Source organism: Vitis vinifera, chromosome 7 (genome assembly GCF_030704535.1).
Source record: "Vitis vinifera cultivar Pinot Noir 40024 chromosome 7, ASM3070453v1".
In the NCBI taxonomy this organism is placed as follows: Eukaryota; Viridiplantae; Streptophyta; class Magnoliopsida; order Vitales; family Vitaceae; genus Vitis; species Vitis vinifera.
This window is the reverse complement of record NC_081811.1, coordinates 27,520,706-27,540,901: the sequence shown is the minus strand read 5'-3', so window position 1 is coordinate 27,540,901 and position 20,196 is coordinate 27,520,706. Positions and strand designations below refer to the sequence as shown.

The 20,196-nt window shown below is 36.1% G+C and overlaps 3 protein-coding genes across 3 annotated transcripts; all 3 read right to left on the bottom strand.

Moving 5' to 3' along the window:
- Positions 1–1,127: 1,127 nt before the first annotated feature.
- Positions 1,128–2,277, bottom strand: LOC104879921 (ethylene-responsive transcription factor ERF109). The gene has a single exon (XM_010654510.3). It carries the CDS (start codon positions 2,109–2,111, stop codon positions 1,464–1,466), a length of 648 nt encoding a protein of 215 aa, XP_010652812.1. The 5' UTR covers positions 2,112–2,277; the 3' UTR covers positions 1,128–1,463.
- Positions 2,278–5,905: 3,628 nt separating this feature from the next.
- On the bottom strand, positions 5,906–6,808 carry LOC104879942 (ethylene-responsive transcription factor ERF109). The gene has a single exon (XM_010654704.2). It carries the CDS (start codon positions 6,738–6,740, stop codon positions 6,180–6,182), a length of 561 nt encoding a protein of 186 aa, XP_010653006.1. The 5' UTR covers positions 6,741–6,808; the 3' UTR covers positions 5,906–6,179.
- A 10,547-nt stretch (positions 6,809–17,355) lies between these two features.
- On the bottom strand, positions 17,356–17,970 carry LOC100245818 (ethylene-responsive transcription factor ERF109). The gene has a single exon (XM_059737742.1). It carries the CDS (start codon positions 17,968–17,970, stop codon positions 17,356–17,358), a length of 615 nt encoding a protein of 204 aa, XP_059593725.1.
- Between the last annotated feature and the right edge of the window lie 2,226 nt (positions 17,971–20,196).

The following is a 20,196-nucleotide window of genomic DNA, read 5'->3' as shown; positions in this document are numbered from 1 at the left end:
TGATAGAAAACTAATACATCTTAAATTCTTTTTTCTATGGGTAGAAGGGATAGTAACGAAATAAATTAGAAAAAGAACTACGTTTAAGATGGATCTGGGCCCACGGAAATTGGGGTGGTTGTTTCTTGGGAACGTATAGTGCCGTGGATAGTGGATACTACCAGTCTCTGTTTGCAAATTGGGTGGCTGAAGATCCGGTCACCGTCTACATCTACTCGTTGTGGGCATACTGTGGGGGAGATTATTGTTCTGAATAATGGATCTGGTTCACTCCTTTGACATGCAATAATGACCAAATTAGGAGTGTAATTTGAGCTAGTTGGCTAATCTCAATCTTAACCTAATCCCATTTTTCAAGGGGTTTAAACCATCACTTTTAATATTCAAATTGATCTTGGATTAATTTTTTTAATCCAAATTCAATTTAGATTGAGTTTGGGTTGAAGTTGAGATAATTTGAATTTAGCTTGAATTTGATATGATATTTTATCAAATTTATAATTTATATTATTTTATTTACCTTTATATTCTTAAAATTATATTATATATATTTATAAAAAGTATAAATTTATTTATTTTTATTATTATCATAAAATTTTATCTCATTTGTTATTTAAATTTTAATATAAAAATATAAAAAATATTTTGAAAAAAAAAAAGGAATTGTATAACTCCATCACATAATCCAATAAATTGGAGCTTAAAAAAATTGTAATTGAGTTAGACTTGAATTGATTACCATAAACTAAATTAAATTCGGATAGATTATTGGTTAATTCGGATTGAGCTAGAGTGATAACCTCCAACCCACGAGCCACTCATGTACGGCCCACCACGGATCTATTACAAGATATATTTTGTGGGCTCTGGACCACTAACATATGGCCCACCACGGATCTATTACAAAATATATTTTTGTGGGCTGCCGATGTGGTCTGGACCACTAACCTATGGCCCACCACTGATGTCACCATTCACACGCCACCGTAAAAAATATATCGAGGACACGCTGTTGCAGAAAGCCTAGAGGATAAGCTTTTGACAGGTGGCGGATTTCCTTGAAGAGAATGTTGGCCTAAATCTAAAGACGATACGATGTACTGACACGTGGTATCCAAGTAGGGCCGCCAAATATCTCCATTCCATTATTCAAAGTAACGCCATCATTTTTATTTGGAAAATAATACACGGAGATTCTCCGCCCTCTATATATCATCCATAGGATGCAATACCAAAATTTCAGTGGGGTTATGAGCCAGATTTCAACAGTATGGAAGCTGTATGGATATATATTATATACCTACATACACATTCCTAACTACACTGTTGGAGATGAACGGTTACGCTTCCCGGCAAAACATTTTCAAAATTTTGGTAGTTTGGGTAATCCGTCGTTCGTAAAAGAAAAAAAAAAAAAAAAAATCCAACAACGCCCAATCTTGTCGTGTTCACCTATCTTCCATCTATTCTCTTACTCTACTGGCCTCCCCTGCTACCGCAGTCTTCTTCTTGCTCAGTTCGCTCTCATCTACCGCGTCATGCAATTTCTCTTTACTCTTCAATTTTCGACTCTCTCCGAGATCCGACGTAGTGGGCTTAACTCTAACTCCCATAATGTTGCTTGATTCTGTTTCGTTTGTGTAGTCGGATAGTGGAAAGTTGAGCTTGGCTTTAATTCCGCGGAACTCAATGGCTTTCCTGTCGTAAGCTCGGGCGGCTGCCTCGGCGTTGTCGAAGGTGCCCAGCCACAAGCGCACCGCTTTTTGCGGGTCTCGAATTTCTGCCGCCCATTTTCCCCAGGGCCTGTGTCGAACTCCCCTGTACTTCCTCTTTCTAGTCCTCTTCTTCCCTCTCTCGTCCGGTGGGGCAAAGAAATTGCACCCGAGACAGCCGTCGAAACCGCATTCCTGACACTTCTCAGGATCCGGCAGAGCCAGCACGGTCAGATCATTACTGTGGTGGGTGGTGAAGGTATCATTTTGTAGAGGTTCAATGTTTCCGGTGATGACATTCTGGAGAGTGGAGACCATGACGGCGAACTCCACGTCCTTATTCAAACCCGGCCAAGCAGTGGACTCCACTATCTTCATTCCGTCTCCGAACATCCGCATTTCTTAATTTTGGTTTTGATTGCAGCAGCTTTACCATGAAATGACACAGTGGGCAGCAAAGCTGTGAGGATTCAAACTATATACCCCTCGGGAATCCACGTGGCAGACGGCTTAGACGCGTTTCGACACGGTCTTTTAAGGCAGATTACGGTTTGGCACGTGGGCCTCTCAAGGTCATATACAGTGAGCTGTACACTTGGGAGCCAAGTGGATCAGATGACATAAGCATTTTTGTCATAGTCACATGACACGCGGCACTCGGTCGCTTTTTCAGACTGAGACAGGAAACGGAAGTCGTGGCTACATCAACGACTTACAGCGCAGCATCTTTGAACTCGTGGGCCCACTTTTGCACCATGATTAGAGTCAAAAGTAAAATGGATATTTTTCGGTAAATAAAGGTTTTTTCTATTTTTTTTTTACGTGGGAAAAAGGAAAGAACATTTTTATTTTTTTAATAAATCTTTTGCATATTTGTGAATGGGTGATGGTGAGATGACAAATGAAATATCGATATCTTGCAATAATCATTAGGGTTCTTACCCAACAAGTATACATCTTATATATTTGAAACTTAAAAGTGGAAACTTTTTGTTGATGTCTCGCGTCTTTGATGATCCACGTAGTTGCCAGATGGGTGGACGCGTGATTTCAACTTATACAGGTTCTTGATCCAGTCGTTATACCTGCAAGAAGGCATCCGGACAGGGTGTCCGGATGCACCCTCCGATGGTTTTGTTAGCCATGGTCAAAGAGAGGAATATAAATCAGTTGGCCTTTTACCAGGTATCAGGAGGTTACCAGGGGATCCCCTTCTTCTTCGTGTGAAGGCATATATATACAGCTTCAGGGGTACTGTTCCTCTCATTAATGGCGAGAAGATATTTTATGTTTGTCATGATGACATTCGGAGGCAGCATGGTCATCGCCACCCTACTGGCGGCTGTCAGAAACCGTGGTAGGTGATGCTGCTGTCTAGATATTGTGGGAAGTGATCATGTAGAATGATCGTGGGAAGTGACTTGTTGTCACCTCGACCCGTCCTTTCACTCTGCAGATGATGGGACGTAGGCCATGGCTGGTTGTCGTGATAGCGTGTAAGATTCGCTTTACTTTAATTGATGATCCGGACGATTATGTCCGGGTGGCACATGCTAATTGCCCGGATGCATTGTGGAGCGGATGCATTATGAAGGTTGTCCGGATGTCTGTGTTTTGCCAGCGACGTTTGCTCTTCCTTGGATAGGAGAAGTTGAAACGTCATTTGCCTTTCTTTGAGGTAGTCCGGATAGGAGAACTGCCTCATGCATATCTTTAGGGGAATCCGAATGGTGGTGGTTCGGATGATGATGCGTGCCACGTGTCACTGTGAGGTGCGTGCCACGTGTTTCTCAGAGGGAGGGGTCCCTACACTTTTTACCTTCACAAAGTTTTAAAAATTTTGAAAAGATATTTTAAGAGCATAATGCAAATCTCAAAAGACTCTACCACTGCAAAAACCCCACGTAGCATGAATATTTATAAAATAATGTTATAGACATGTTTGAAACCATTATCATTGGTCGGTGAACGATTGTCCTTTTCGTTAAAGAGTTAAAAAGGAACACGACATAATGATTAACAGAAGTGAAATTTGTTACCACGGACATCAAAGAATACCATGTAAAAGTCGGCTGCTCATCTTAAAAGTCAACCGACCAAATCAGAGGGAATCACCGGGGATATAAGTTTTGTATGAGCCGCCATTTTGCTTCTCGATCTTCGTCTTTTTTTATGTTTTCATTTCAAGTCTTGTGCAGATCGGCAAGGGTACTCGACCTGATTTAATTGCAGCGGTGAATCTCCAGCTGAATCTGAATCAGCAAGTTGGGCATTCATAAGAAGGGCTTCATTCCCATTCTTATATATGTGAATTGATCAATTCACACCATTAAAATGCTTAGACCATACGCAAGTGAAAAAATTTGTAGCTACGTGGAGCTATTCTCCATGAAAAGCCCAGACATAGCACCTTCTAACTGACAGTTCTTCAAACTGGTCAACCACACAATGGTTGTCTTTTGAATGGCGCAAACATTAAGTCAACCCACAGAATCTAAATTGAACCGAGTGGATTCCCAAACTGTGGGCGCAAGCTGTGTTTCTGAGCTGTACCAACCGCCCAAAATATCTGAAGGCCTGAGTCTTAACTGTCTCACATGTCAACATCCTTATAAGCAATTACAAAAATAAAATTATTGTGTCATGTCAGAATGTGGACAGGTGGGTCTTCTTATTCATGTTCCGTCGGTCAAGAGTCAAGACTCCTAATTTTAGAAGAACTCATGATGGTCATGTCAGAATGTAGACGGGTGGCTAATCACTGCTCATATATGTTCAGTGGGTCATGACTCCTTTCAAGGTAGAGCCTCCCATTTGCTCTGTTTTCCTCCTTGTTTTTCTTCTGTCCGCGTAAGCAAGGTGGACCTCATTTGCAGCGTTAAATCTCCAGCTGCTTCGGTTAGCGATCAATCATGAATAGAACTTGGATCCACTTGTATCAAATTATTCAAAAAACAGACCCTGAAATCATTTTGAAAAAAAAAACAAAAAAAACAACTGTTAGGACTTGTTCATGAGTAGACACAACTATTGAAATTATTAATTTTTTTTAGAAAATTTTTGTTTATGACATTTTTTCACTACAATAATTCTTTTTTTTTTTTTTTTGGGTAAACTTAAAACTTTATAAGAGGGATATCTGAATGCCACGTGTCTCTGCATTTTATTCTCATCAAAGTTGTCTTCCAAGACCTTTGGAGAGAAGGGTAAAAAAGATAGCAGCAGTTATGACCTAAAACTTTTTGGATACTAGATGGTGACTCGATGATAATTTTTTATATATATATTTAATAAATAATGATAGTTTTATTATTATTATTATGTTTTTACCATATTCAATCATTTAATGGATTTCCTTTTTATTACTATAATCTAGAATCTATTCTTTAAATCCCTTATTTCACTTTGACAATATCATTCACTGGATGTCACGATAAATGTATTTCTACAATTATAATTGAGTAAAGTCATGAAATATATAAATTGATCAAATAAAATTTGGACTATGACATCACTTATTTTATTGGATCATAATAATAAAAAATATTATTTTCAAGTGAACCAACTCATTCTTAATATGGGGCTTGTTGTTATGATTGGAATAAAGACACATGATATATCTTATGAGTAATCTCATTCAAATATGGTAGATTAAAATATGATACCAAAATAAATGACTATTGAGCTATATGAGGTAAGAAACTCTCAAGTATGGTTCTAAATGAAGAAATCGATTCCCCTATTCTGATTAAGAATAATTACTCATTCATTTAGGAGATTTTGAAATTATGGAAGCTTGGTTCGACCAAACTGTTGAGTATAGGAAATAAGTTATAATATAAGCACATAATTGGTTGAAGATCACTCTTATGACTTTCCATATCTTTTGGATAGTGTACTTAAATATGTCATTTCAAGAGGCATTCCTTGGAAGTAGAAAGTTTCCAAACTTTTAGGAATGTTCCAACATGGGCATATATAATCTCCCATATGTAATTATATATATATATATATATATATATATATATATATATATATATATATCTTAATGCAACATATACATTTAATGTGGCATTTGAGATTAGTTTGGCTTGTCCTATTTGATTCTCCTCCTCTCTCAATTTGCAATTCTATAACACTCTCCATGTGTGGGTGGTTAGAGGACTGCACCTGATATAAGGTGTTAAAACATGATATATATATATTGATCCCAAATCTATTTAGGAAAATTGGTGGTTCAATAAATCATGCAAATGGGTAGTTCAACAACATAGACCGTGCGCAACATTTGCGTATGGTCGGAGCCTTGAACAGTAATATCGACGAACTGAATCATAAACCTAGTTAAGTACCAGCTTACTACGTACTAGGAAGTTTACTCGTATGCATATGGGCTCAACCCTTATTCTATCCCAGACTTTGTTTCTAAAATATGTAAGCCTGGTGTGAAGGAAGATCCTGCATAATCTACTCTCGAAGTTCTTTTGAACTGGTCTCAGCGTTCATATTCTCCAATTTTTTCTTCTCCGCTGTGTCCGATGCACTGGGCTCACCTTCCTCACTAATGTTGTTTGATTTTTTCTCATTTTTATAGTCGGATAAAGGGAAGTTGAGCCTGGCTCTAATTCCTCGGAATTCATAGGATTTTCTATCATAAGCTCTAGCAGCGGCCTCTGCAGTGTCGAATGTGCCCAACCACACCCGCATGCCCCGGCGTGGGTCTCGAATCTCCGCCGCCCATTTTCCCCAGGGTCTCTGTCGAACACCTCTGAACTTGACCTTCCCCCTAGCATCCTCCGTTTCACCCGGCCCAACAAAAAGGTTACACCCAATACATCCGTCGTAGTCGCAGTGCGGACACTTTTCAGGAGGAGGGAGTGACAACAGGGTCTGAGTTTGCTGGGTGTGGGTGGTGGTGGTGGTGGTGGACGTAGAAGCTGACATGACATTTTCTGGATGCTCGGTGGTACCGGCGATGACGTTACGGAGTGTGGACACAATGATTGCTGACTCCTCTTCCGTATTCATTGTTGCTCTCCGAAGTCTGGAACTCCTTTTGCTTTCTATTTTTCTCGTCTGCAGTAGGCAGGGGAGTGAGCGTCGAACTCAAGAATAGAACATATACATATATATAGGCACGGGGAGTCCAGCTGGCACACATATTGGACACGGTTTGTGTTGATATTTGGCACGTGGGGAGTAGAAGGCCCCTGGACAGGAAGAAACTTAAAATGAGACTCGGGGGTAACGAGACCTATCCAGCCATATATGTAAGGGGGAGGACCCACCCACGTCGCTGTCCCAGCTGGTCTCGACCTTTTTGACGAGGTTAAAGTTCCAAATGTAGATGATTGACCGATGATGTAAGCGATGAGACCAAAATATAAATAAATAAAATTAAGTAGCAGTAAATAAGATTAGGGAATAAAAAAGTGAAATTAAAATATAAAATAATATAATTAAACTTGGACACAAGGAATATAAATAATTTTTTTTTATTAGGACCATATTTTGATAGAATCAATATGTATGATCAAGTATCATTGGTAACCCTTTTTTTTTTTTATTTTGGTAACTTTAACAATTAATTAAAAAGACTTTTCTTAATGCTTTGGAAGATGATAATATGATCCAAACATAATATAGAAATACATTGTTTTTGGATACTCATAAAAAAGGCACCATTGATAAGGTGGTGTAACATTCACATTTTCAAATTTTTTATTTGTATTATAATTTTATTTATTTATATTTTTATTCATCAATCTATATCTCATCACATATATTCAATTCAATAATCCCTGTTTTTTGTTTTATATATACCATTACAATATTTTAATATTTTCTATGATAATATTGGTCGTCTTTTTGTAGCCAAGGTACAAGCTTCTCTACTATTATTATCAGAGTATCTAGACTTCAATAAAAATTTGCTTAATTATTTGTATTATGACATTATTTTTTACATGAACTCATGTGTAATTTCTTTGCAACCTTATGGATATTCATTTTCAATAAATAAAGATTCATTTAGGAATAACTTTTTATTAATTTTTTTTTACTTTTTAGATTCAAAATTTTTTTTCTCAACCTTCATCCAGTTAGGGTAGTACAAGGAAGTTATATTTAGATACAAATTAAATTAATGGTCAAAGCACCATTTGGTAATTAGATATATTATTTGAGATTAAAATATAATGTAACATGATAAATTAGTGAGAGTAAATCCCGATGTGAAAAGAACCAATGATTGAGCTGGTGGCTTTAACCGAGTTGTACACCTGGAAAGCGTTGAGCACATCTGTAGCTCGAAGAGACCAGGGAAGTTAAGATAAACCGAAAAAAAGTCGGTTGAAAACTTTGGCGTCAAACAGGGACCTTGAGAGACTGGTGGGGCTGGCTGTTTCGGCGCAGACCTCTATCAACTCTGATCAATACAGCCAGGAAATGGACCAGTTCAAACTTCAAACCGGATAGTCACTTTTCCTGCAACGACTTTTTCTCATTATGTCATTGTCCTAGGAAGTTTTCAGGATCCTGATACGAAGGCGATACCTTGCATGGCCTCCGCCAATCGGATTATAGGATTTGATTCCGTGATCATTTATATATATAATTTATGGATTGTTATATGTACCCACTCTTCATTTTGGGATACCTTTCCACATTTGACCCAATAAAAATATAAAAATATGACATGTGTAAAATATATATCATTAAAAAATTTATAAAAATTGGTGAGAAATAATTACATGTGTTTCATATATATTTAAATATTACAAATTTTTTATAATTTATTATTAAATATCAAATATAATTTGTTATTTAATGCATTACCTAACTCTATCTAAAAAAAGAAAATTTTACCTACTACTCTTATACTCTCATTATTCATATATAAAAAAAAATGATTGTAATTTAATATGAAAATTAAATAATTTCAACTACCAAATTACAAAATATGTAAGATGTATTTTGATGAATCAAATTTCAAGATCAAGTTTAAAACTTTTTGAGAGAGAATTTAAAATTTGTATTATATGAAAAAGATGAAGGATTTCAAGTGATTACAAGTGTCAAAGGTAATATTTGATATTTTTTTTTATCTAAATATAATTATTGTAGGAAGAAATATGATGTTAAATAACGATTTTATAATTTTTTATGAATTTATTATAAAATTTTGTTATCAAATTGTTATTAATATTTTTATATAATTTTTTTTTTTGTTCATAGATTAAATTTGAAGATGAAGCTTTATATGTCTTGAAGGATGTCAAGTGATTACAAGTGTTAAAAGGTAACATTTGATTTTTTTTTTTTTCCATTTACATATAACTATTGTAGGTAGAAATGTCATGTTAAATGACATTTAAATATGTAATGATTTATAATATCTAGATTTTTTAATTTTTTTCTGAGTTATTTTTAATCAAATTGAGAGCATTTAAAAATTTGTTATGAAATTGTCATCAATATTTTGTAAGAGAGGGTAGGAAATTTTTAAGAGATGGTACAGATTTTCTAAGAGTGGGTACGGACTTTCTAAGAGTGGGTACGAACTTTCTAAGAGATGATACAAACTTTCTAAGAGTGGGTACGAACTTTTTAAGAGATGTACAAACTTTCTAAGAGATGGTACGAAGTTTCTAAGAGATGATACGAATTTTCTAAGAGAATGTACGAACTTTCTAAGAGATGGTACGAACTTTCTAAGAGAGGTTACGAACTTTTTAAAAGAGGGTACGAACTTTTTAAGAGATGGTACGAACTTTCTTAAAGATGGTACGAAGTGGAACTATAGAATTTTCCATAATTTATTTCTATTTTTCTTTTGAACACATAAATTAAAATAAAAATACAACTGTTGACTCCTCATTTTGACCGGACAATTGGAAGAGAATATTCTCGTTGGTTTGTTATAGAGCAGCAGAGAGATCCTTAAGGCTGACACGTAGCTGTGGGAGCTCTTCTCCGTTAGGGAAGACACCACATTAGGGAGCACCTTTGAGAGAGAGCAGACACTTTTTCTGGAGAGAACCAGCGGAAGTCACGTAGCAGAGACCGTTGGGAGAGGCTTGGAGGGGAAGCAAGAAAAGTTTGGAAGCTTGAGAGAGGCTGGGGGAGTGAGGCGGTGGGAAAGCCATTTTTGAGAGAGTGAGTAGGAGATTTAGAGGAAGCTGGGGGGGACTGTGAGAAAGAGGAGAAAACAAAGAGAGCTAGACCAAAGACAGAGGAGGAGCAGAGGAGAGAAGGGGAGCTGGTTTGCCGTGGTTTTGCTAGAAGTTTAGGAGAAGAAGCAGAGCAGCTTGAAGCCCAGCTAGTCTCGCTGGAGGGGAGCATTTTCAGATACGTTTGCTAGACCACATATTTATTCCAGTTGATTTTCTTGGGGTTGCTGTGACTGTGTTATTATAAATCCATGTCTCATTCTTATGCGAAATTTGTTTAAGAGTGATCTAGTTCCTTTTTAGCTTTCCTATGGGTGTCTGAGTCATACCTTTGATCTAATTTCCACCTGGCTTTTCCCACCTATACATAAGCCCATTCACTTCAATATGAGATGGGGCTTGGTTTAATGTTTTCTTTGGTTTATTTGATGCTCTGTTTTTATGCTTGCTCCCTTCTTGTTTGCCCTTTGCTCTCGGTTATCATTCGTACCCCCAAGGAGAATAGTTTTGGCCAGCATTGCCATTGGTTTTCATAAGGGCACAGTTTTCTGAATTTGGGTCGCTGCTGTTTCATTGCTCATGGAGTTGCTGAGTTATTCTGCTCAGAATTGGTGACTGCCATACCAGGGTATTAGCGTTATCTTTTGACTGCTCATGGTTCATGCACCTATACTATTGGAGCTGATGGGATGATCTCCAAAATTAACTCTAGCCCAGGAAACCAATTGGGGGCGTTCAAAGCTTCTATAAAGGTGATATTATTTATGTTGGCATCGTCAAATTGCAAGAGGTTTTAGGAAAAATCAACGTCCCATCACAATTGTGGCCCATGGAACCAGAAGATAGGATGGAATGATTAGGCGGTGCACTTTCAGGCATAGAATATTTTGGAAGTTTTGGTTCACCAGATGGTATTGTCGAATCATTTCGATTGCATGCTGCAGGCCGTTGTAAGGATCCGTATGACACAACTAAGCATTAAAGGAGTCCCTAATCAGACGGGAAAGCTACCCGCTGTCAATTTTCTTCATATGGGAAGTCTCTAATCACTGTCAGACATGGGCTCGACCTGAGTTTGTTGGTTTGCTTGATAAGACAACTGCTGTGATTTGAGATCGGGTTTAGTGGAAATATATTCTGAGTCACCGCAACTGGGTGTGGGATCTAAGTTGGGCAATGGCCGCATGGGTGTCGTTGCTGCATTTTCGTGTGAGTGATTTGTTGATTCTCAAGAACCTTATATTTGCTGTCTTCCAGAACTTCTCAGCTTCGGAAGCTCAAGCCTGATGAGTCTGCAATTAGATGCCAATCTTCACACAGCCACTTTGACACTCAAAGTGGGATATGAAGGGCACCGCTTTAGCAAAACTTTGAAATTGGGATTAAAGACAACTGACCAGAGAAATGGAATTAATAGTTCAGACGGGAAGGGCCGAGTGAAGAAGTCAAGTTCAGGAGATTTGCTCCCCTCAACAAATTTGTGTCAAATACCACTAAGTTCATAAAGAGGTTTACAATTGGTTTGCCATCAGCTTTGACGACTTTGGGCGTACATTAACTCTCCAACAAACTGAAGTTTGCCGAAGTAATTTTTTTTTCGAGACTCAACTCGATTTATGGCTCAAGACCAGCGACAACTCTGATAATGGTGAATCATTAGGTGAAGAAAACTGGAGGCAGCAATTGGCCTTCTACATGCAAGGCGTCAGAGTGATTCTCCTGTGATTGAGAGCACTGTATCCGCACCCATACCTGCTAAAGCAGCTGGTGGAAATGTATTTGATGTCCCTCTTCTCTATCATTACATGTTTCCATGGCCATGAAGGTGATGTTAATACTTTGGTTCTCTCCAGATAGGAATGGATTTGGGAACTGGCTCAAATGAGAAACTGAACTGAGGAACTCAAGACAGCAGGGTAGGTACAAAGAAGTTTCAAAAATGCATTTAAAACTGTTGAGATGATTAAGAGAATGGAGCTAAGAGAAATACTTCGAACTTCCTAAACAAAGAACGTGCCTACTTGGACTGCCAATCCATTTATCATTTTCTTATTATGCTCTCCACTTGAGTGATTCTTCCCTCGTATTTGCATTTGATGGTCCTTGGTAACGCTGGAGCGGCTACTGGAGATGCACCAGAATCCTACTTTGAAGTGACATGGAGTTAAGATGGCGAAGTGACAGCATTTCAGAGTTCAATTCCGGCAGTTCCACTTGGGTCGCTTTCACATGGTCATGGAATGGTAAGTCCTATTGGAATAATTTCCCATGGGATGATAGGAGGATGAAGGCTTGCCAACTTTCATTGTGCTCCACTACGAGACTTCACTCCAAAAGCAGAGAGACGTAATGTTAATTATATGGATTCTGCTGCCCTGGCTTCTGCCTTAACTGAGATCCGGGAGCTCAAAAACCTTTTGGGAAATGACGCCAGTGCATAAAATAACAAGAAGGAAGGAGCACCTGACCTAAGATTATCAATTTGATGAATTTCGTGCGGTTCATAATTGCCACTGTGGTGCTGTAGGCTGTGCTTAAGATGCCGAGTGAGATTGGAACAATCGAGACCATCCCAAAGACTTGCCCAGAGTCGGAGAAAATTGTTTTCCTTGATGATGATGCTGTTGACCAGAGGATTTGACCTCACTTGTACATGATAGCATCTTTCCATATCAACATAAAGACGTGGCTCACCAGGCAAGTCTCAAGAAAATGTTGCTTTTTCCCAATGTTGAATTTTTTATCCAAACACGTGGGAAAGGAATCAAGTGCATATTTGAATAGTAAGGAATGTGAGTCATGTGACACCAGCACACAGTATAACAGTGTATACAAGTCAGACCCACAAAATCCAAATTATAAATCACCGGCCAAACTGTGGAGATCGCCGCGGCTAACCGTGACAGCTTCCTGGAATCTGGATCCAACTGGAAAATCCGAAAATGTATGCATATCATAATTTTCAAAGTAAATACTAAATACCATGTCCTGCCCCATTTCGCTATTCTCCTTTATGTCGCTGTTCTTTATTGTGTCGTACTTTGGCCTAACCCGAGGCCGACACAGGTCCATTATTGCGAAATATTGATGCCATTAATTGATGTTGTAAGCTCTGTTCCTACCGTTCAAATAACATCAAATATATGTTATAGAATATAAAATTAAATTAACTCTAGGTATAAAAAAATATTATTGATATTTTAATGCAAATAATATTAGTTTAACAACACAAAATTAAAATAATCCAAAAAGATTTTAATATAATTTGATCAATCATGCCTATATATGTGAAAAAGAGAGAATCATTCTAATAGATTATACAGAATATTACAAAAAATAAAAACCAAATATAATTATTGGATTGTCGAAATATTTTATGTTTTCTGTATCTTTCTTTTTCATATTATTTTTTGAAACTCATCTTCATTTCATAACATTTTCCTCATGAATTAATATCATATTATAATATCATATAAATATAAAAAAAAATTTTACAATATTCTTGACAAAAAAATTTATACTAATTAAGAATTTAAGACATTTTCCTACAAAAATAACAAAAATAATGGAAATAAAAGAGAAGTAGGTATATTCAAGTTTAAAATTATTGGTTTTCATTGACTGGTTGAATTTTAAGTATATATTGAAAGATATCAGTGAGTATTTTGATATAAAATATCAGTAAGATAAAAATAAATCAAAACTCATGGAAATATTGAGAAAATTTAAAAAATTATAGAAAAAAATAATAATACAATAAGACTTTGAAAACATAGTAATATTAAAATGATGATCTAGACACCAAAAGTAATATCCCCTTCCACCTACATTGAGCTTTATGAATAATGTTCTCTTGGCCCTTGAATTTAATTTGTGTTCCTTTACATAAAAAAGGTTGGTGGAATAAAAATGTATATTGAATAATAATCATTTGCAAGTTTTCTATATTATACCTAAATAGGAATTTTGCTTTCAATTGTAGTCAATAGTATACAATTGATGAGATGATATGCAAAAACAACTATCTTAGCCAAAAAGAATTTTTTTTTGCCTAATCTAGCATTTGACAACATACATTGAATCTTTTTCCAACAAAGTTCAATTCCTATGCTCTATTATCCCATTTTGTTATGGTATATTGCTAATTATGAAGGGTTGAGCAGTGCCCTCATTTTGCAATAGTTAGACAAATTGATCATTTTTGTATTCACCATTATTTGATTTTCTTGTTAGTTTTAGTTTCATACAATTTTTCCATTTCAAAAACACTCTCAAAACTTTGCCCTAAGCTTCCATGACATACCCTCAAACCCCTCTAAAGAAGTTGTCAATGAAAGCAATAAAGTAGTGCATACCTCCTAAAGAAACTACTTAATTTAATTGGTTGTTAGACATGCATATTGATATAATCTAAGATATCTTCAATTTGGTGAGTTGTAGTATCAAATTTCACTTGTGTTTGCTTTCCAATAACATAATGTTCATACAATCCTAATTTTCCGGTTATGTATCCTTTAATAAGCTTTGCTTCATAAAATTTTATATAGTCATTTCACCTACATGTCCTTTGTGCATATGTCAATGTCCCTTGGGCATATGTCATAACCTTATAACTTCTAATTTTGTACCATTTTCAATAACTATAGTTGTTGATCTAACAATTGTACTCAAATGATTATTTATTCAATCCATCACCACAATGCACCTAAACAAACAAAACTTTCAAAAACCCATCTTTCACGGTAATTAAGAACCCTAATGGATTCTAATATTCCTAATGAGTTTCAATTAATCCATCATGAGTCTTTAATTGTAACATGCATATTCCTGCTTTCACATGCATTTCTTCAAAGCTAGAATATGTTACAATATCATGGTAAGGTTGTGACTCAACTTTTGTTCGATTACTGATCTTATTTATAATTTAGAATTTAATAATATTTTCTATTTAACTACCTATCTAATTTTAAAAACGTTATTTTTAAGTAGTGACATTGAAGGGAGAGAGAGCTTCTAGATTCCCATTAAATATAATATAGTATTTTATTAATATAAATATATTCACAATATTAAAATAGTTAGACAATAGGCAAAAATGAAAAGGATTGTAGAGAAGAAGATGGTTTTGACGAATCCAATGGGTGTATGCTGGGTTTGGGGTTGCAGTACCATTTTTAGAAGTAAGAGTGGTAGGAGGACATGGTAAAATGCCATTGACATATCCCAGTAAATCATAACCAACTAGGAGAGTGTAAAATTGGAGTCTCCATGTAGAAAAATTGTGTTGAGTGAGTTTGATAGGGGTTTGGTAAGAGACGTTTATGGCTATGAGGTTTTGAGTAGTGTATACAGAGATGTTGACAGCAGTGTTGATGGAGGAAAGAATTGAGGGGGAAGGGCTGGAGCCTTCGTTGGTTTGTGGGTTTGATGAGGCCATGAGGATCAGCTCTGTGAGCTATGGTTGCTTTGATACCATAAAGACGAAACAGGGTTTGAGAGTTGAAGATTATTATATCTATTGATCAAGGCAAAAAGTATATATGCCGACTTATCACATTAACTCCACAATAAAGGGAACTATACATGGTGGGAGATTAGTTGCAAATATAGACCTGACAGGGAGTTGAAGTTGACTCTCAAATGAAGTATTTTCCTTATCAGTTTCACGGTCCCCCATTTCTCAACATCTTATCAACTCATAATTCATAAATGATTGGTGGTTGATTGTAGGAGAATGTTGGTCGTTGTCATGCTGAGCTGTACCAATTATCAACCACCCAAATTGTCAAAATCCATTCATCTAATTGTCTTATCCAACAATCCAACGAATCAACGCCCTTATATACCACTAGAAAATGTACGTAAAATGTTACTTTTGAGTAAAGAAATAAGGTGATACAAGACAAGGACTTTTGATATTTTCTTAGAAATTTTAATAAAGTTAGGATACCAATGGAATTCCACGCTTTTAACTCAAAATTTAAAATTTAAATAGAAAATTTTAGATTTTATTTTTATTATTAGACTTAATTTTTCAAAGTTTAAAATTGAATTAACTTCATTACTCAAACTTATTTAGTTTATAACAAAGATGCAAATTGCATAAAAAGGTTTCACATTATTTTTATATTGAAATGTTGGGAAAAATTGCACAAATAATAATATGTGATAATTACAAAATGATAGTAGCAAAATAAAAAATAAAAAAAAAATTATTCTTTATGTAATTAAATAAACATATGACAATTTAAAATAATTTAACATATAAATTAAAAGGGAAAAAAACCACATCACCTAATCCGGTCAAAATCTTCCACTATAATTAGAATTGAATTATGCGCACACAAAACAACAAAATAACCGACACACATATCCTCTTTTCATCTTATATATACAGTTTTTGTTTTTTATTGGGGTTTTTTTATTGAACTTGGCCCCACTTATTTTGCCCTTTTGTTTATTTGAAGTGGCCCCCACCTCTACGTGGAGGGACGCCACTCAACATGCGGCGGGTAACAACATAACGTCAAAAGAACCTTATCCATATCATGTACAATGATTTCAATAGAAAAAGAAAATTTCCTAGTTCGTGACAACCAATGTTTTAGAATTGGATAGATAGTTGAACCGGAAACATTGTTTATAGATTCACGTTCGAATCGTGATAAATATATAATTTATAAATTATTAAAATTTAAAATAATTATAAAAATAAAAATAAAAATTTATATATTATTTTAAAGTTAAAATTTTATTTAAAAATTAAAAAAATAGTTTTAAATTATAAATTAAAATTAAAATCATAATTTAAATTTAAATTTAAAATTTTTTTAATTTATTTTAAAATTAAAAAACTTATTTTAAAATCAATAATTTATTTAAAATTATAATATTTTCATTAATTTAAATTTAAAACATAAGTTTTAAATATCATAAAATAAAAAAATAATAAATATAAAAAGAAATAAATAGTAACGAGATAAAGGTAAAAAATAATTTAAAAAAAAATCTGGAAGAAAGGAGTCGAGCAGGCAGTGGGGTTTTGGGGGTTGGGTTTCCACTTCCAGCGCAAGGGTGGGGGTTTCCGACGGGAAAAAAGGGGAAGCTTTTCAGCTTTTCCAGCGCAAGGGGTTCCAGCAAAGGGGTCGCGGGCTGGCTTTGCAAGGGTGGTGGGGGTCCTGCTGGCAAGACGCCGGAGGGGAACGACGACAATGGAGGAAAAATATAAATAAAAAAATTGAATCGGACGGTTCGGAACAGTCCGTTCATCCGGTTCGCCGGTTGGACCACCGGTATAACGGGTTTAATTTCGGATTGACCATTTCCGGTCCAATTGACCGGATCGGACCGGAACCGTGACCGGCCGACGGTCGAACCGTCCGGTCCGGTCCGGTTTTTAAAACATGATTAAAACTGTGGGTCTAAGTTTGACTGTACATCTATCAAATCATCCCAAGTACAACAGTAAATTATCATGGGTGTAAACTCGGGTCCTCCTCCGTCAACTCTCCAAGCTCTTTCACACCGGTCTCCACTGCTACACCCTTCAATCTTTCTTTCTTTGTATTATCCGATGCACTGGGTTCATCTTCCTCATTAATGGTGATTGATTTTTGTTCATTTTTATAGTCGGAAAGTGGGAAGTTGAGCTTAGCTCTAATTCCTCGCAATTCAATGGCTTTTCTATCGTAAGCTCGAGCGGCGGCTTCCCCCGTGTCGAACGTGCCCAGCCACAGTCGCACAGCTCGCCGCGGGTCTCGAATCTCTGCCGCCCATTTTCCCCAGGGTCTCTGTCGAACTCCTCTGAACTTGCCCTTCCTCGTCCTCTCCTCTGCTTCACCTGAAGGCACAAAAAGATTGCAGCCAAGACAGCCTTCGTAGTCGCAGTGCGGACACTTTTCAGGAGCAGGGAGATACAACAGTACCTGATCAGTTTGCTGGGTGGTGGTGAACGTGGACGATGACGTGGCATTTTCTCGAGGTTCAGTGGCTCCGGCAATGACGTTACAGAGGGTGGAGACCATGATTGAGAACTCCTCTTCCTTATTCACCTTCACTCTCTGAATTCTGTCTCCACAGTCGCTCATTTTCCTTTCGAGTTTTTCGTCTACAACGAAGAGAGAACTCAGAGGATAGAAAATGATATATAAAGAGGTAAACGGTGAGAGTCTAGATGGGGTCCACCTGGAACACCCTTGCCTTTGCCTTTATATTTGGCACGTCGGCAGCTGGAAGGGCCGCCCGCAAATCATGGACGAAAACACACGTGGCTTTCCGGTTGACCCAGTTCACGATGTCGATGTTAGGAGGTAAAGCCCGTCTTTATTTCTTAAGTTATTTATATTTTATTAATATCTAATATTTATTTTTACATGTTAAAAATATTTATAAAATTAATTCATATTATATATATATATATATATATATATATATATATATATATTAAAATTAATAATTAAAAGATAATAATTTAATATATTTTAAAATTAAATATATCAAATTATTTTTAATAGAGTTTAAATTTTTTTTTTTTATAAAAAAAAACAGTAAATACAAGAAACTCATTTGATTTCGCTTTCGGATGGGAATGAGAATTGACGGATGAGGGTCGTGAGCCACATCACCTGTAGATGTCAGGGGCTTACCAAAGTCAAGAAGTATAAAAGAAAGCTGAAAAAGGGATCCAGGTTTGAAGTCAAAATATCGAGGCGAAAAGCTCCAACATTTCGAAATCACCAGTGGAAATCAGACGCGGCCAGATTGCAAAGCTCATTGCCAGCAAGATTCCTTCCCAGTTCCTCTCCTGTATGGCCACAGGCTAAAATTAAAATATTGTTGGTAAATTCTTCTATTAATATATTGATTTTGTCTGGCGACATCAGTCAAATCTCTTCTTCTTATTAGAATTCAAATCCTCCATTGTAGCTTATGAGGCTTAGTAAGTGGATTGTGCTTCACCAAAATATCATGCTCCACTACGTCGAACTCGAAGGCCCATTCATGATTTTCAGGCAAACACCGAGTCAAACAATACAAATCCCATAGCTATTCCCACCTTCTTCTTACAAATCTTGCATTGGTCCTTCGCCTTGGTATTCTTTAAAAATAAAGATAGTGTCAGTTTCATAGCTTTCTCTATGATTCTGCTTTTTCTTTTTCTTTGGCAGACTCTTCTTCCTTCACAAAACCTATATAGCACTTAGAACATAGATCTCATGTGTCAAGTTATGCGCATAATGATGGATCTTCCATGTTTCTCCTTTCTTCTTATGGAATTGCTCTTCTTCTTCTTTTTGGGTATTACTTGAGAATTTTCACATGTTGAAGGATTATAACGAAGTATCTCAAATTCTTAATTGTAATAAAAGTTCAAGATTGTTATAAAAAATGTTCAAAATTATAATTAGATTTTTTTAAAAACAAACAAAGATGATAGAAATATTTTTATAAATATTTTAGATCATAAAGAAAAAAAGTTAGGAACGAAATGAGTTTGTGAATATGGGATGTAAAAAAGAGTTTGTGGTTCAAAATAAAAATACAAAAAGGGAGAAATACGAGATGTTTTGGACTTAGATAATTATACTTGTCTTTGTCTTATATAATGTTTTCTATCATAGTGAAAAATTATCTTTTATTCATAGAGATAAATATGATTAACTTCCACAAATAATTAATTGACCCACGGTTAAAACTTTGTGTATCGGTTTTATTTTATATTTTTTTATTAATATGTTTGCGATCACAATATGTATATATATATATATATATATTTGCAGCCATTAAAATGATAACGTACCCATTTTCATACTGGTCCATGAAAATCTCCCACACAACGTCTTTCCGTTTGAAGGGAACAAACAATGAGGACCCAGTGAAGTAATTCTGTTTGCAATCAAGAAGCAATGCGTAGGTGATAATAACATTGCAGCCATTTGCAGCCATTTTCACACCAGTCCACAAAATTTCCAGCACAGCATCTTTCAGAAGAAAAGTGTCACATGATTTATGTCTTCCAGGTCCGACTCTACTGACATCGTTATCATAATGGTCGGGACTCGGGAGCCAATGCCTAGGTGCTGGGATTGCCCTTTTTCACAAATTGATGTATAAGTGAGATTGAATGAGCCAAAAGTGGACCCAAAGAGCCCATCTTGACTTTCTCAACCGACCACGAGGTTGAAATCACCCATACAACTGGAATGTACATCCATGGCCTCATAAACTGTGTTTTCTCATAAATAGGATGGGCCCTCTTGCAAGTTCCAAAACTTAACTCATTGCCAAAAGTGCACCCAAAGAGCCCACCTTGA